Below are 17,956 nucleotides of genomic sequence, written 5' to 3'. Positions count from 1 at the left end.
CTACATAAAAAACACGCGTTCAAACCTCCTAGGGTTTCAACAGGGCAGGAGACCTGCTCATTAACTATAGAAATATTAATTTCTTTGGGTAAATCCTGCCCAGGCTTCAAAGCAATAAGAACTCTCGCATCTAAATGAGGGACTAAACGAGCAGAGTCATCCATTCGTAAGAATTTTCCTAGGGGTTCAACCAACTGAGGAATAAAATGCCACAAAAAAGGGGGAATTTGTTTAATGAGAACCCATCTTGGAGCTGAGAGAGCAACCACCTCATCAAGGTTAGCCTCCGCATTCCAAGCCAGAGCCCTGAATGTGGTGTTTCCAACTGTCCAATATTCTTTTTTTAGCACAGCCTGTTGAGATTCATTGTTGATAAAAAACACAACAAACAATCCTTTCTGTATCTGCCTACAAAAAGAAATTTGATAGCCAAGCTTTAAGTTCCAATAATTATAAAACCAGTCATCTAAGAATTTCCTAGCAGGCACTTTATCAATTTCGACCGCAGAGAAGAAGATGGCGGTATTTCTTAATCTTTCTTTTTCCTTAATAATCTCATTTAACATTTCAGGGTTAGGAGTAACATGAAATGCAGAAGGATTACCGATTGTTGTGTTTTCATCTTGTGTAGGTTTGGCGAAGCGAGCACCAGAGGCGATTGCAGGAGATGAATTTGCAATCACCTCCAGAAAGGATCTCGGCTTGTTGCCAGGGTTTGAACTAGGTCTAGGCACATTATTAGCAGAGTTATCAATTGATTTCGAAGCAGACACATTACTGCTACGGGGAACTGAAACATCTGAAAAATTAGAAGGCATATTAAATTTAGGGTTTGGGATTAAGGGTGGATCACACCTGATTCCTTGTCCATTCGCCGAATCATCAAAATTACCATTGCTTCTGGTGACGCCAGCAGTATCTCCTGTTTGAGTATTGCAACGCACATCCTGAGAGATCGCCATAGCAGCAACAGGTGCCACCTTGTCACTGTTTGCGGGGGTGGAAAAAATGACAACCAGATTTTGTACTTCGTCTGTGCGAGCCACCAGATTTGCCATTTTGGATTGCCCTGTGTCCCTAAAATTGGAGCCGTCCTTCATTGCCCTAGAAAGCGAACGCAGTCAGGGTTGAATACCAAGCCTTTTTACATTATTTTGAAATCAAATCTAGTAAATATTTTATTGATTTCTATTTATATAGAGAGGTTTAATTTATTTTCATTTAAGTTATTGAGCTTAATTTAATTTGTTATTTTATTTTATTTACATTAATTTGAAAGAAAATCTGATATATATTTTATTGATTTCTATTTATACCCTATAATGAAAATTTTAAATATTTAATTTGAGAACTCTTATTATAACTGATTGACAAAATTAAAAATATGTAAATTATTTTTATTGAAATTTTTTTTTTATAAATTTTATTTTTATTATTACTATTAAATATTAATACTACATGTGCAATTTATTTTAATTTAGGTTATTTAAAGTTATTTAAATTATTTTTATTCAATCAATAGTAAAACTAATCGTAATTATGATAGGTGCCATGCAATATGGCAGGTGTCAATTTTAATTGTAGGGAGTTTTTAATCGTAGATATCTATCAATCCATTATGTGAGTATTAATACGCCTCTGGCGTAAAGAGAAAATTAATTTTTACACTAACTGTTTCTGATATAGATCAATTAGAGAAAAGATAAATGATATTTATACAAGCATTTAAAATAAAAAATAGATATAAAATATAAAAATTTCATTGAAAAGTTTTAATTCTATGATATGATTGGTTGAAGTAATTGGAAAATTAAATGCAGTGGATATAGAAACTAATAATAGAGATATTCAATCTCTTATTTTCCTTCTCTTAATTCATTCCTTTAAATCACAACATAATTATCCTATTTTGATATTATTTATTTGTAGTGTTGAATATGTTTTAGAATTTATCCTTTGACTCAAATAATTTCTTTTTTTTAGTGTCACGAGACATAATGAATTAAGTCAATTTGTTTGTCTTCTTCTTGGTTGTAAAAAATAACATATAATAGGAACTATCTTGTCCTTTGATCACAAGTTTATTGTAAGTAGATGTAAAATCAATGCATTATGTTTATGCAATTTTATTTAGATAATTTATATATCATATCATGAATCATACATGGAACCCACACTAAAATGACAATGGATGTCATCTTACTAATATTTGAAAATAAGAGATTTTCGAAACACTTTTAACACATATACTCCAGTATGTAGCACAAAGCATTGTCATGTTTCATACATAGATGTATTGTTGTTTTATATATTTATGTTTTTTTTATATTCACTATCGTGGAATCTGGAGGTGTCCTTGCAAAAACAAGACTAATCCCCCAGTGTGTACAACCCACTCACAAGGTAGCAACACACACAGAGTTAACACAGCCGGGGACTCGAACTCAAGACCATGGGGAGCATACCCACGCCTTAAGTTGCGATCCACGACCGGGTGAGCTAGGGCCGAAGCCCTTTATATTTATGTTTTGATTGCAACATATGCTAATATATAACCAATTAAAATTATAATGTATTTATACTAATTATATTTATATCATTTACATATCATTTACAAAATCTATATAAGTGTAATAAACAATACATGATTATGATTCTAATTACTATAGCAATTGAGTTGTAATGTAATTGTAGGGAGTTAGAGCATAGTCTAGGACCATTTCTAGGTCTAAAATGCTAATGATAAAGTAGTATGAAATAGATCTATATAATGGTCGTAATTTGATAATTGTAAATTTAATGAGGGTTAAAATAGATTACTTCTATTAATAATTTTATTTTGTAATTTGTAATGCTATCATATTTCCACAATCCATGCTATAATTCTTATAATGCTTCTGGATTTGATTGTAAAAATATTGCACACAATCGAATCTAGAAGCATTATAAGAATTGTAATTTGTAAATTACAATGATTAAGATCTAGAGTTTACTATTGGACCAACATTGTTTTCACTTCATCCCTCTAGGACAATAAACAATAAGTGTCTGCTTGTAGATGGTGTGATAAAGTATATGCTAGTACATTGTTGATGCATGTTGTATGACAATTCTTTGTAATTCAATGCAAAAATAAGATTTTTCAATAATCAACTAATTATCCAAGATTAACCTATAAGACAAGATCCTAGATACTTAATTTGGGTGTTGATATGAAGGAAGATGAACAATGACTAGTTTTAAAAGAACACATCTCAAAATTGGTGAACTAGAAATTTAAATTAGAAGGACTAGGTTGTGGATGTGACTAAGTATAGAGCATAGATCCTTACATTAAGTATATTTTAAGATGGAAAAAAGGTTTACAAAAAGAATCAATTGAAATTATTAGAAATAATAAAATGTTGATTGACTTGGATAAAAACTAGAATTAATTAATTAATTAATTAATTAATATAAACATCATGACAATGTATTTATAAAATAAATAAAATAAAATAACAAATCATACACATTTATCATTTAAATAGTCATGTTATTTTATTTTTTCATTTTATAACATATTCAAGCTAGAAAATCTCACTTAGAAATTTTTTATTTTATTAAATCAATCGTAAATGTCTTATATAATCAAATTATTTTAAATTTTTTTTTTTTCATTATCTATGAAAGACCAAAGAATAATAAACATTGTATAGTCATTTATCCCTCTTAATACTTACATCCATATTCATGAGATACACTTATTTTTTGCATCTTAGGGGAGAGGACCCCGTAGTTGAGCACCCTAATTTTGCACTTTTCAAACTACTAATTTTTTACAACAACTTACTTGGCAAGTCTGATGCTTATAACTATGGTTTCAATGCCACATTATCAAATATGATGCTACATCAGCATGCTTTATGCCAAGGTGTCCAAAACAACCCCCCAAAAAAGTGAAACCAATAGTCGTACATAAGGAGCCCTCATACTTGTGCAGTTGACATGCCATCACATGATTGGTTGCTTTTTACAACTAAGGGTACATTTCATTCAATTAAACGACTCACCTTCAACTCTTGGAGACCTTTCCAACAAGTTAAACAACTTGCAATTTCAAATCCTGAGTAGAAAGTTAGGTCTAGTCAAAGTTAGGATAAAATTTGATATAGTTTTTTTGAAAATTTTGTGGTTTTGGATTTTATTATGTAATAAACAAATATGGCTGTTGTGTTTTGATTCTCAAGGGGTTTTGGTGACCCTTGGAATCTCATAAACTGTTATATGTTGGATTTTCGAATTGAATGGATTACTTTTTGGCTTGCTTCAATTCCGTGTTTACCTTGTTTGTGTAAGTAAATCCAAAATACTGCAGGTTCTCACTCAGGTGTTGTCATCCGAATCCATAATTCAAATCAGTGATATTAGAGCAAGTTTGCTCATGTATGTCATATCACACACGATCAACATATCAAAGATTGGGGTTGGAAACAACAAATCCTTTAGACTACCTTCCTTTGAGACGCACATGATCGCAAATGGCTAAGTTGTAGACCGACAGTGACATTAAAGCGTTGGTTGCAGATGCATTAACAAAACAACATGAAGAAATGATGGAGAAGTTCAAGCAAATGTTGGAAAGTCATGGGTCACAAGCAAACCCACCATTCACGAAGTATACACCATTCAAGGTGCAAGTGAATTTCGATATACCCATGTTTCTAGGAAAGATTGATGCGGATGTTGTTGATGATTGAGTTTCAAAATTGGAAAGGTATTTCTCTGTCAACCAATTCTCAGATGAAGAGAAAATAACTTTTGCTCTTCTCAACGATGAAAATCATGTGAAAGATTCATGGGAAGCAAAGTTAGCATCCAAGGCAGAAGAAATTGGCAATACTTTTATTTTTTATCAAAAACCCACATGGGGAGAATTCATGGAGTATGTAAAGGAAGAATATTTTCCTATAGATACATATGAACATAAATATATGTAGTGGCAATTGCTTCGACAGAAAAAGGACCAAACTGTTCAGGAATATACTAATGTGTTTCATGCTTTAGCAACAAAGCTTGGCATCAAAGATTGTGAGAAGCACCGAGTTCTGAAATATCAAAGTGGGCTCCATAGGTATATCCAAACCAAAATAGAATTCCTGAACATAGAGACTTTACCTAGTGTATATAAATTTGCTACAAAAATTGAGGAGAAATTCAAATAGAAAGGAAGGGGGGATAACTTCGCAAACAACAAATGGAAGGGTGAAGGTGGCAAAATTGCATGGAAACAAACCTCCAAGGAATCTTCTCCCAATTTACCACCGAAAAAGGCATGGGGTATGAAGAAGGCACAAAAGAACGGTATGTGTGAATTCCATCAAAGTCCCTCTCATAACATGAAAGATTTCATAACCATAAAAAGTTTAATGATGGAGACGCATCAGGACAAGGAAGAACCTAAGGTGGCAGAATCTTGCATAGAAGAAAGTCATGAACAGGTCATTGAGGCTGATCCATATGCAATAGTAGCTACTACAAAGATATTGCTTCGGAAGGATGAGGAAAGATTATTCCACTCACAGATGTGGGTTGGAGGAAAAGCCCTGCACTTTATTGTTGATAGTGGAAGTCAAAAGAACCTAATATCAACAGAGACTGTGAAGAGATTGAATCTGAAAACAACAACACACCTGCAACCCTATTCAATGGGATGGGTAAGTCAAAGGAGAGATATTCAAGTGCACCAGCAATGTCACCTTTCATACTCTATAAAGCCTTTCAAAGATGAGGTAGTTTGTGATGTAGCTCCTCTAGATGTTTGTGTCCTATTGGGACAACCATATATGTACTAGCGCCATGGTGTTTATGAGTCCAGACCTCACAGCGTGACAATTAGATTAGGTGAGCAGAAATACCGAATACCAAAGGTAAGCCCTGCATACTCTACATCTTTGATTAGTGCTAAGCAATGTAGGAGGTTGGTTGCCAGAATGGGAACATTCATATTCTTGATGATTCGTTATGAAGAAGAAAGGAAATCAATATATAACTCCCATGCCATCAAAACACCACAACACTACAGAAAAGATCAATGGATCAGATTTTGATAAAATATGAGAATCTGTTTAAGTTTCCAACTGGGGTACCTTCACACTGCCAAGTGAGACACACTATTGATTTGATACCAGGAACTCCATTGCCTAGTGAACCAATCTATCGTAGATCAGTATTAGAAAATAATGAAATTAAGAGGCAAATACAAGAATTGATTAAGAAGGGACATATTCGTCCAAGTGCATCACCCTGTGACATTCTCATTGTTCTCACAAAGAAAAATGATGGAACTTGGAGACTTTGTATTGACTATAGGGCCTTGAACAAAATATTAGTCAAAAATAGGTATCCACTTCCCCAGATAGATGAACTTTTGGACCAGCTTAGAGGGGCTCGATTCTTCACAAAAATTGATTTGAAATCGAGATACAATAAAGTACCAATTGACTTGACTAATGTATGGAAGACAACTTTTAAATCTAAAGAGGGATTGTTTGAATGGCTAGTGATGCCTTTCGGTCTAACAAATACCCCAACGACATTCATGAGAATGATGAATGATATACTCAAACCATTCATTGATTCCTTTGTGGTGGTATATCTGGATGACATACTCATCTTCACCAAAACTTGGGAGGAACATATGCAACATGTGGAAAAAATTCTCTCAATTTTACAAGATCATGGGCTTTATGCAAACAAAGAATAGTTCTCCTTCGGTATGCAGAGTATTAGATACTTAGGGTATGTTATTGACAGTGAGGGTGTCCATGTTGATCCTGAGAAGATACAAGTGATTAAGGACTGGCCATCTCCTAGAAATCTCACAGAGTTACGAAGTTTCCTCAGGTTGGAAAACTTTTATCACAGATTTGTGTTGAGATTTTCCCATTTGTCTTGGCCTTTAAATCAGTCATTGCGGGGGGAACACAAGAAAAGTTCAAATGGACAGGTGCTCAACAAGAAGCATTCAAGGAGTTAAAACGAAAGTTATGTTCTGCACCAGTTTTATCTCTTCCTGACCTACAACAATCAATTGAAATACAAACTGATGCATCAAAACATGCCCTCGGAGCAGTCCTCATGCAACATGGTCACCCAGTTGCATATCATAGTGAGACTTTTTTTGATATAGTGCATCAGTATGCCACTTACAATAAGGAACTATATGCTATCGTTCAAGCTTGTAAGTAGTTAAAACATTATATTTTGGGTAAGGAGACTGTCATTCACACATACCACAAACCTCTTTAATTTTTGCAAACACAAGGGAAGTTGCAGAATGATCAACATCAACGATGGTCAGCCTATCTTCAACAATTTCATCTCAATATTCGCCACACGAAGGGAAGCACTAACAAAGTAGCAGACGATTTGAGCAGGCCTCCGATTGCAACTATAAGTATGGTATTGGACTCATGTGGTCATCAAACTGAAACCTAGGCTCGCTTGTATGAGAATGATGTTGAGTTTGCATATGTTTATAATCAATTGGTGAAGGAAAATCAAGTGAATGACTTCTATTTGTAGGATAGAATGCTTTGTCACCTTGGCCAAATCTGTGTGCCCAATGCAAAACATAAAAATCTGATATGGGAAGCTCACTATAGTAAGGTTGTTGGTCATTTTGGCATAGGTAATACTACTGCTATACTTCAGAGGTATTTTTATTGGCCAAATTTGAGAAATGATGTCATTTCATACATTCAAGCTTGTACTGCATGTGCTATTGCTAAGCCTGCCAGTTGTAAACTTGGACTATATATGCCACTTCCTGTTCTTGAAAAACCTTGGCATTTAGTTTCTATGGACTTTATGTCTCATCTTCTTGCCACCAAAAGAGGCCACGATTGTGTGTATGTTGTGGTAGATAGGTTCTAAAAAATGGTAGTAATAGTGGCTTGTAAAAAGACAATTTTTACAGAGGACATTGCAAAGCTTTTCTTTGAACACATATGGGTTCATTTTGGTCTGCCGAATACCATTATTTCAGATTGGGACAACAGGTTTCTTAGTAAGTTTTGGTCTACATTATGGGAGAAGATGGACACAAAATTAACAAAGTCTACTGCTTTCCATCCTCAAACAAATGGCCAAACAGAGGTAGTGAATCGAATGATCATTCACATCCTAAGCATGTATCACCCAAAACATCCTCGCACATGGGATGAAAGTCTTCCATATGTTCAACATACTTGCACCCATGGATGTTGCCATACCACTTATTCAATTTGATTTGGTTCCATGAGTTGATAAGGAGGAAGATAAGGTAGCAGAATTCATTGATAGAATTCATCAGCTGCAACAACAAGTTCATGAAATCTTGGAGCCTACCAATAAGAAATATAAGGAGAGACATAATGAGCATCGTTCTCCTCATAATTTTCAAGTCGGGGACAAGGTGTGGTTGCATATCCAGAAGGAACGATTGCAGGGTGCCAATAGGAAGCTTCATCCTCTGTGTTATGGGTCATACACAATCATCAAGCAAGTTGGTGATAATGCTTTTGAGCTCAATTTACCCCCCTTTCTAGGTCTTCTTCCAATCTTCAATGTGGAACTCTAGAACCTATATTTTCCCCCACTATTAGATGTTGCAGATGTGGTAGTAACAATTTTCATTACAGAATTAAATCCAGATGCATCTTCTCCATTCCAATGTGATCATATTGTGGACACCATGGTGAAAACACTCAAACAACAACATATCTATCTGTACAAAGTGGTTCGAGCAGGGCAAATTGCTCAATAAGGAAAGTGGTTTACCTAGGAGCAACTTCAGCTCCATTTTCCTCATCTCATCCAGAGTGTTGATGAAATGGGGCCCATTTCTTTTCAAGGGGGGAGTAATGATAAGAACCAAATTTGAAATATCGAAAAAATATTTTCATATTTTTTCTAGTTTTTTCGACATGTTAGTAGTTGGGTTTTTTGAAGGCCTTCGGGGCATTTTCAACCCTTGAAACTTTGGTCGTTCTTTTAGAACATTATTGTAGGCAGGTTCTTTCAAGACTTCGCCTTCAACTCTTGGAGACCTTTCCAACGAGTTAAACGACTCGTAATTTCAATTCCTGAGTAGAAAGTTAGGTCTAGTCAAAGTTAGGATAAAATTTGATATAGTTTTTTGAAAATTTCATAGTTTTGAATTTTATTATGTAATAAACAAATATGACGTTTGAGTTTCGATTCTCAAGGGGTTTTGGTGACCCTTGGAATCTCATGAACAATTATATGTTGGATTTTCAAATTGAATGGATTACTTTTTGGGTTGCTTCAATTCCTTGTTTACCTTGTTTGTGTAAGCAAATCCACAATACTGCAGGTTCTCACTCAGGTGTTGTCATCTGAATCCATATTTTGGATCACCTTGTATAACCGGCACCTCCCACCATGTATATACTCTCAATACCTCCAATTCTCTGCAATGATGTAAACCTTCAATTTTCTTAACTTAGCAACCTCTCGGTCCAAATTCTTGAAGAGAAGTTAATTGAGCAAAACTAGGAAGTGCAGACAACTTGGGGCATTCAATTATAAACTGTTTTCTGATTGAGCCTAGTAGACCTACTATCTCCTTTAGATTTCTATGGTTTTCAACTGTGAGAGTCTCAAGGCTAGTGCAACTGTCTTTTGAGATGGTGATCATGGACAATTTATCATTATCTGATAGATGTATCGTTTTAAGCTTGCATAATGAAGAACTTAAAGACCTCGTTCCAAGATTCAATTCAAGGATTTCACAATGAGATATCAATAAGCTTTCCAGATTAATCAATTCACTGATTGATTTTGGTAAAAATTTCACTCCTAAAATTTTTATGTCTAATCTCTCTAAGAGACAAAGATGCCTCAAATAGTCCCGTAAACATTCAAGCCTATGGCCAAAAGCAATTTTGAGTGTTTTCAAGGAAGACAAATCTCTAAGAGAGGTTGGCAAGCTTGTCAATGAATCACCCCTGACACACATTTTTTGCAATTTGCTCAGTTGACAGATCTTCGTTGGTACCTCCCTTAAACCATCTGTATTAATGTCAAGATCTCTCAAGGATGCTTGATTTGTGATGTGACGAGGCAACTCTTTCAATTTTTTGCAGCCTGCGAAGTCTAAAAACTCTAGCTTTGACATGTTTTCCATTATGTCCAACATAAAGGTGACATTAAAATAGACTCGTAAGTTCAGATGTTGCAACAATGTTAACTCCTTACAAGAGTCTGGTAACCTCCCCAATTTCTCGCATCTCCACAAACTAAGATGCCGGAGATTTCTCAAATTGCCCATACTGTAAGGTAGTGATAATAGCCCATGCAGTAGACATAATTCTTGTGGAAGACTTTCCAAACAGGGTGCAGATTGCAGAACTATTTTTCTCAATTGCTTGAGACTTCCTATTGACTTTGGCAACCCGTCGAATTGATGGCAATAAGAAATAATCGACACTCTTAACTGTAAAGGAGCCTGCAACATATTTTCGAGGAGACGAACTAAACATTTGATAATTGTTAAAAAAAAAATTGAAATATAAACTTAAAACAGATGGAAGATACTTACATCACAATCAGCTACCCAAAGCTCCCATATATGATTTCCCAACCTCCAATTTTCAAAGAATTCTAAAACCCTCAATTTTTTTAGTAGAATTAGTGACAGAAGATTTCTCTGTCCAATATCAAGCCATCGAAGCCAGATCAAATCTCTTGTTGCTTCATTAATTAAAAAATTTAAATTACAACCTTGGGCAACAATAAGTTTCAGTCCAAGTCTAGAAGGCGCCAGGCTCCAAATTCCTCTGCTTGTTTTAACCATGAGTTCCGCCTGCGACGAGCAATCATTGAACTCCTGAGCAAAGATGGCCTTTATTCCTCAAATGCCTATTCCATTTTGAACCCAAAGTAGAACATAAAATCAAACAACTGTGAGAATAATAGAATTTCCTTAAGGCAACTAGACAAACAAAAGCAAAAGAGATTCCTTTTGCCATTGATGAGATAGACAAAAAATAAAACAAATATTAAACTGGTCATTATTCCTAGAATGCCTATTCCAATCTTAATTCAGAGACATCTATTCAATACTGGAGCTAAGTTGACCATTATTCCTCCTATGCCTATTACTTTCGGAATCCAAATAAAACATAAGGTTAAATAACTACGAAAATAGTAGAATTTCCATGGAAGATTTCTATGCCAATGATTAGTGAGTCAATATAAAATTGTTAATCTCACATGTTCTTCATTATAAACTTTATTTAAACCAGACAATTTTTCAACACTCGAGCTAAGGTGGATATTATTCATCCCATTCCTATTCCATTCTCAATCCAAACAAATCATAAAATAAAAAATTTAGTAAAATTCAATTTTTTTGCAACCATAATAAAAGCTTTTCCATTGGTGAGTGAGATAATTAAAAAAATTGTTAATTTCACATGTTCGTCACTAACTTTAATAGTTTTTTGGGGAGACCAAAGACGGTAGGGTGATTGTTTATTTGCAATCTCCCTTCCCAAATCCCTTAAGTGGTCATGCATTTTGATGAAATTTCTCTCATCTATTTCAACAAGACACTCATTTCTCAGTCTCTCCAAATTGTACAAACCTTTCCACCCTGATCCGTTCCATCAATTGCCAAATCACTTTTTTTTCCTATAAAGAAACATGTGATATCCAAGAATACCTCTTGCTCTTCATCATCCAAAGCATCGTAACTTATTTTCAGCTTATCCTCGATATCCTTGTGTACTATCCTAGATATCTTCTCTATTTGACTTTCTCAAAAATCTTTGCTTGAGTATCCATAAAGCTGCCCACCAAGGACTTTAAGAGACTATGGCAACCCACTACAAGCCTCTAAGAACTTTTGAACAAGCTCATCAAATCCATTTACTGGAGACGGTTGTAAGAAAGCATGCCAACAAAATAGTTGCTTGGCATCAACTTCACTCAGAGGTTTCATTTTATAGTGGGAGATGTTCCAACACCCGAGAACTTCTAATTCTCTCGTAGTGATAATAATCAAAGTACCTGGTCCAATCAAAATTTCAGATCCTGTCCTGGACAAAAAAGCGTTCAATTGGTCCACGTGATCAACATCATCTAGAACAATCAATTCCCGAATAGATCTCAAGTTGCTTGTAAGAATTGCCTTCCCCTCTTCTACATTGTGAACAAAACTTTTGAAACCAAGATCCTCCAAAAGATTTTTCTGCTTCTCATACAACAAGTTCTTGTTAGCAGCATCTCTAACATCTAATATAAGGCTAGCCTTCTCCATAGATGGATACTTATTATTATATAGATTTTTAGCAAGAGTGGTCTTGCCAGAACCACCCATGCCCCATATTCCAACAATATGCACATTCTGATGACTTGTGTTAGATTGAAGTGTAGTCAATTCAAAATATTTTACAATTTCATCTAAACCCACAGGATGTTCTGCGACCATGAATGGTAGCTTTTTAATATCTTTTACAACAGAATAAGCAATACTCTTCAGCAGCATGTCCTCATCTCTAAACACATACAACAACCAAGGAAAAAGAATAAACATCACACTTTAACAATTGACATTATTATGATAAAATAAGTCTATGGGAATAAAAAACAGTAGTAAAACACATAATAAGTGCACAAGGTGGAGAAATTGGTACTTACTTCTTACTATTAATGATGTAACCAATGTTATGTGAAACATTGAAGAGAGTGTCTTTCCACTTCTTTAGCTTTTTGGAACTGTATCTACCCTTTTTTCGTGCAACTCAAATGCTTCAGCATAGACTCCTTTTGCATATCGAACATCTCCAACATCAATATAGTAGAAGATGGGAACAATTCTAGTGCCTGTTCTGAACATAAATGATAGCTCATCCAAACACCAACGGGATTGTGCATAATTCTTTGAAAATATAGCTATATGAAGGGAAGTACTCTTCATAGCTTCTTTTAGTTCTCCGGGAAAGGAGTCTCCTAATTCAAGCTCTTATGAGTCTAGAAAAACTCCGAGTCCCATGCCATTTGTAAGCATGCTATAAAGACTAGTGGCTATTGTGTGCTTGACATCGGGTCCACGATGGTTAATGAAGACATCGTAGTATCTACCAGAAGCAGATGTAGATGGTAGAAATTCCTCAAATTGTGAGTAGCTGCAAGTGTTAAAAGTAGATGCCTTTTCAATTGGACTGAACTAAACACAAAGAAGGAATAAAAGACAGTAATGAACAAAGACTTCTTGTTGAGGTGATGTGGAGGTGAGGAGTGCACGGTTTTTCTGTGCAACAAAAAGTTGATAGGTTTCAATGTCTTAAGTCAGCATGACCTGCAATCATAACAACTGATATCATTAACTTGAAGTAGTCAATAGATTCATAATTGTTTTGTTCCCTTTTTAACTACTGGCTGAAATGCATAGATATTCTCAGAGAATAGAGATAAGCTTATTCCAAGTTTATTTACATAACCATTAAACAATGTTACATTCATATTGAAGACACGCTGCAAGGATCAAACTCCATTTGAAGAAATTAACAATCTTAATCCAAATTTATTTACATAACCATTTGACAATGTTACATTCAGATTAACATAAAGCAGAGTGTTTGAAATATCATCAGAGTAACATGGTTTACAAGCCTGACCTTGTTCAAATTGACTATGTCTTATATAGAAGAGCACAGTATTTGAAATATTACCAGATTTACATGATTTACAAGCCTGGCCTTGTTCAAATTGACTGTGGCTTACATTGAAGGTTTCTCTCAAAACTGTCTAATACAAAAAGAATAATTTTCCAAACAGTGGTACTGGAAAAATGGGTTACATGTCCATCATCCAAAACCGCATTGGTTAACATAACATTACAAAATAAAACCTTCTCACAAAAAACATCGTGAGGAAAAACATTATGATGAGAAGTTATATGCTACAAGACCTATGTGCTTGCTCACTTGGTTCATTGAAGTTCAAAAAATTATTAATGTAATGGATATCTTTACCATTTTGAGATTTAACCATAATTTTCTTTTACTTCACATAATACAGGGGACACACAGCTCCAGAATATGTCATTCATGGTGAACTCTCTGAGAAAGGTGATATATAACAGTTATGGGGTGTTGGTATAAGAGATTGTGAGTTGCAGGAAGAACACAAACCTTACTTTACACTCAGATTCTCAGAATCTCCCCGAACTGGTAGATATTTCCTTATATTTTTCTCAGAAAAGCAGAGAACTGAAATCAAAAAATGTGTTGATCACTCTTTTTCTTTCTTTCAGGCTTAGAAGATATACGAAGGGGGGAAAATCTTGGATCTAGTTGATGAGAAATAAAGAGGTATATTGAAACATTTGTTCCTCAATTTTGTTGTTATTGTCGGCCATTCAAATAAAATTAAAATGTAATTTTTTTGTTGTTTGTTTTCATCGATTCAGAGAAATGGAAAGAAAATGCATCAAATAAAACCCTAATCTGTCATCTTGCAAATTTAAACAACTCTGATTTGAACAAAGAGAAAATGGGGTTCGATGCAATTTTGACTGACCTTAAAGAAGATGAAAAATAGAACCACCGAGACAAAATACGACTCTGAAATCTCTCGTTGTTGTTTAGCTTCAACCTATGCAACCAAAAATAAATAAAAATACTTGACAAAACTCTACAAACCCTAAATTTAACAAAACTGATATCCTTTAGGAGGTAAAAAAAATGTGGGCATGGAAACTAACCTTGAGGAATTTGGCATAAGAGATATCTGTGCAGATATGGGAAAATATGAAACCCTACATGGGTTACACTGATGTTGTCGAAGTTCTCTACAAAATTGTTTATTGCTAATTAATTCCTGCGTTTAAAATTCCATTCGAGCTAGTTAGGATTTAGGCATGTGCGACAAGAAATAGCGATGGGCATAGCATTACCCGCCAGTGCATATGCAGAGGCAGTTGGTGGGCATACCCTGGTTTGGTTGGTGCACGATGACTAGAAATGCCAGCTGGATGTGTTCGTCACTCCACAACGCTGGTAAAAACAAATCTATGAGTGCAGATTCTGCAGAAGCAATCTAAATGGCAAACATCAGAATTTTCGAACTTTTTTTGGCTAACCAAAGTTGCCCCATTTTGTTTCACATTTCGTAGACTTTCGGTCATAGGTAAAAATAAAGGATCATGATGATGAATACCTAGTCATGCGGTGGTTTACTACCCATTTTGTAAGGGAAAGCACATGGTTTAAGAAAGGTATGTTACACAAGTTTTAAATTTTATTTTGTTTATATGTTACACAAGTTTTAAATTTTATTTTGTTTATATGTTGTTTTCAAATTTGTTTTATCAAGTGAAATGGTCAAATTTTAATATTTATATTAGCACTTGCATCAAAACAGGTGTAATGGTTATGTGGATAATAAAATATAGTTAAAATAAGCATAATATTTGAAAGTATAGTTTAAAAGATAATAATATGAATATGTTGATAATAATAATATTATTGATATTATTAATATTCTTATAATTGCAATAATTATAATATTTAAAAATTTAAATCAAAACAAGTGCCACATAGTGGCAAGTACTTAACTTTATAGTATTGTAATAAAAATATTTATTATATTTCTTAATTATTATAATATTTAATTATTGTGAGAGGCAACCCGGGTATTTCAAGTGTCGGATGTGTAGCTTGCTATGCGAAAGGCAAGGTTTTAATTAAGAGAGCTCAAAGGCTACAAGATGGGACCAATAATGAGTCGGAAACACAAGCAACATTGTTGGTGGTTGAATTGGTGAGTAATTTGAAAATTCCAAAGGTACATTTAGAAGGTGATTCTAAAATCATAGTTGATGTAATTTCGAAGGGCTCTTCTCCAAGTTGATGCATTAATAAGTACTATAGACACCAAAATATGGTCAACACCTTTGTCTCCTATTTTTAACATATCATGAGCATAGTGCCTCTTAGGTTTAATTAATTAATTAAACCCTTCTTTAGTAACAATTCTTCGAAATCGGTGGCGGATGTTGGTGGATGAGAGGTGGTCTGTGGGAGGGGGGTTGTGCTACACGCGGCAAGGGCTCAAGGTTCCCTACGGACTTGTAAATAGCCAGTGGGACTAGGGGGTTGTGGTCTGATATGTCATTCGGTGGTGCTTGGGATGGGTGGGTTTTTGTTGCCTTGCAAGGGTGTGTAGATCCCTTGCTTATTTCCCTTCGAGGTGTGGGTTTATTGTGAGGTACAATGTCTAGTATTGGTGGAGAGGCCTCAAAGGCACCTCCCCTCATGGATTTTCGTGTTGCAGTGGGTTCAAAATCCCCATCCCAAAATGTCAAGACTTTTGATAATAATTTTTTTGTCTCAGATTCGGGATTTGGTATTGTTGGTGGCTCTCGGATTACGAAGATTAATGGCTATCCGGAGAGATGCAGTGAGAGGCCGAGGTTGGTTATTCCTCCGGAGATGACAGCCGAAGATGTTGAATACTTTTCAAAACACTCGCTATATTGCAAGTTTTTGGGGATGAGGGTTTCTCTGCAGTTTTTGGAAAACTGGGCGCAGAGGACTTGGGCACCGGAAGGGGAAATGGAGATTATGCTTCTGGCAAATAACTACTTCATGGTTACATTCAACTGCATTGAGGATCACAATAGGGTTTTTGAAGGAGGCTGATATTTTTACAACCAGGTGAGATTGTTCATCAAACCTTGGCATGCGAGGTTTAACCCTTCGGAGGAGCTCCCGAATAAGGTCCTAGTGTGGGTGTGATTAACATGTTTTCCAGTGGAATGTTGTCGGGAGGATGTGTTGCAGATGCTCGCTTCATTGCTTGGGAAGCCAGTTGGATCTTCAACGCAAACCTTAGGGAGAAAGGTAATGACTTTCACTCGTATTTGTGTTGAAATTGATCTTAGTAAACCTTTTCCAGAGGTTATAGATATGTGTGTGAGCTCTTATTCTTGGGTTTGACAGTTGGATTATGAGACTTTACCATTTTGATGTCGTATGTGTCATGAGTATGGTCATTTGTAGTGTAAGTGTCCTAGGTATAAACCAGTGGTGCGCCAACCTCAGCAACCGACCCATGACCTAGATGGGCTGATAAAGGAAAAGTTGCCATGTCGGATGAGGTAGTGGGTGTTGATGGTTTTGTCTCAGTTAAGACAAAGAATAGGAATTAAGGACAAAAGAGGCCCTTTTAGGAGAGACGGGAGGAGGATACCTTTAACAGATTTGAAGCCTTAGATGACTTTAGCCAACAAGAGGTGAACTCGAGATTAATTCCTTTGGATCAAGGTGCATCGGGGTTGGTTCTGGAAAGTGTGATCTGGGACTCTACCCAAGCTTTACAAGTGGTTGGAATTCAGCAAATGGAGATGGATCAACCAATAGTAGCCCAATTAGGACCCACTTCTGGTGTGGAAGTGAAGTTGGCTAGGGGGAAGGGTTCTTCTGCAGCTCAGAAATTGGAACCTGTTGGGTCAAAAGTAATAAGACCTCCTTACACCTGGGTCTTCATCAGAAAGACATTAAGAAAGGAGCATCAAAGAAGAATTAGAAGGTTGGTAGAAAGAAGGATTTGGATAAGATCAAATTGATGGGGGAGAATTTGGTTGAGTCAAGGTCAGTAAAAATTATGGATTCTCATTTTTCCAATCCCCTGAAATGATTGTGCTATCATGGAATATGAGGGGATTTAACAATGGCCCTAGACAAAATGTTAGGGAGTTGATAAGGATTCATTCACCTGATGTCCTTTTCTTGCAGGTAACTAAACTTTATGTGGAAAGTATGATGGGTGTGGTGTCGAAGCTTTGGGGGAGAGGCGAGTGTTAGTGTATTGGGGCAGTTGGCTCCTCTGGAGGGGTGGCCTATCTTTGGAAACCCTTGAGGATTCGTCCTATTTGGTGGGTTGCTTCCAGATCTTCTTTATC

General features: G+C 35.5%; 2 protein-coding genes across 2 annotated transcripts; both read right to left on the bottom strand.

Moving 5' to 3' along the window:
- Positions 1 to 9,487: 9,487 nt before the first annotated feature.
- LOC131077584 (disease resistance protein TAO1) lies at positions 9,488 to 15,201 on the bottom strand. The gene is made up of 4 exons (XM_058015110.2): positions 14,948 to 15,201; positions 12,688 to 13,348; positions 10,586 to 10,905; positions 9,488 to 10,492 (listed from the first exon to the last, which is right to left on the bottom strand). The coding sequence occupies exons 3-4, from the start codon at positions 10,838 to 10,840 to the stop codon at positions 9,488 to 9,490; spliced, it is 1,260 nt and encodes a 419-aa protein (XP_057871093.2). The 5' UTR covers positions 10,841 to 10,905; positions 12,688 to 13,348; positions 14,948 to 15,201.
- Positions 11,861 to 12,535, bottom strand: LOC131077583 (disease resistance protein Roq1-like). Its single transcript, XM_058015109.1, has one exon. The coding sequence runs from the start codon at positions 12,533 to 12,535 to the stop codon at positions 11,861 to 11,863; it is 675 nt and encodes a 224-aa protein (XP_057871092.1).
- Positions 15,202 to 17,956: the final 2,755 nt, after the last annotated feature.

Source organism: Cryptomeria japonica, chromosome 6 (assembly GCF_030272615.1).
Source record: "Cryptomeria japonica chromosome 6, Sugi_1.0, whole genome shotgun sequence".
Classification (NCBI taxonomy): Eukaryota; Viridiplantae; Streptophyta; class Pinopsida; order Cupressales; family Cupressaceae; genus Cryptomeria; species Cryptomeria japonica.
This window is presented reverse-complemented; position numbering and strand designations above follow the sequence as displayed.

Bases quoted from the DNA above. Each gene is read 5' to 3' on its own strand.
- LOC131077584 (XM_058015110.2), bottom strand. From the start codon at position 10,840: ATGGTTAAAACAAGCAGAGGAATTTGGAGCCTGGCGCCTTCTAGACTT. The intron at 10,493-10,585 runs GTAAGTATCTTC...AATATGTTGCAG, and splicing joins TTTGGGTAGCTGATTGTGAT to GCTCCTTTACAGTTAAGAGT.
- LOC131077583 (XM_058015109.1), bottom strand. From the start codon at position 12,535: ATGCTGCTGAAGAGTATTGCTTATTCTGTTGTAAAAGATATTAAAAAG.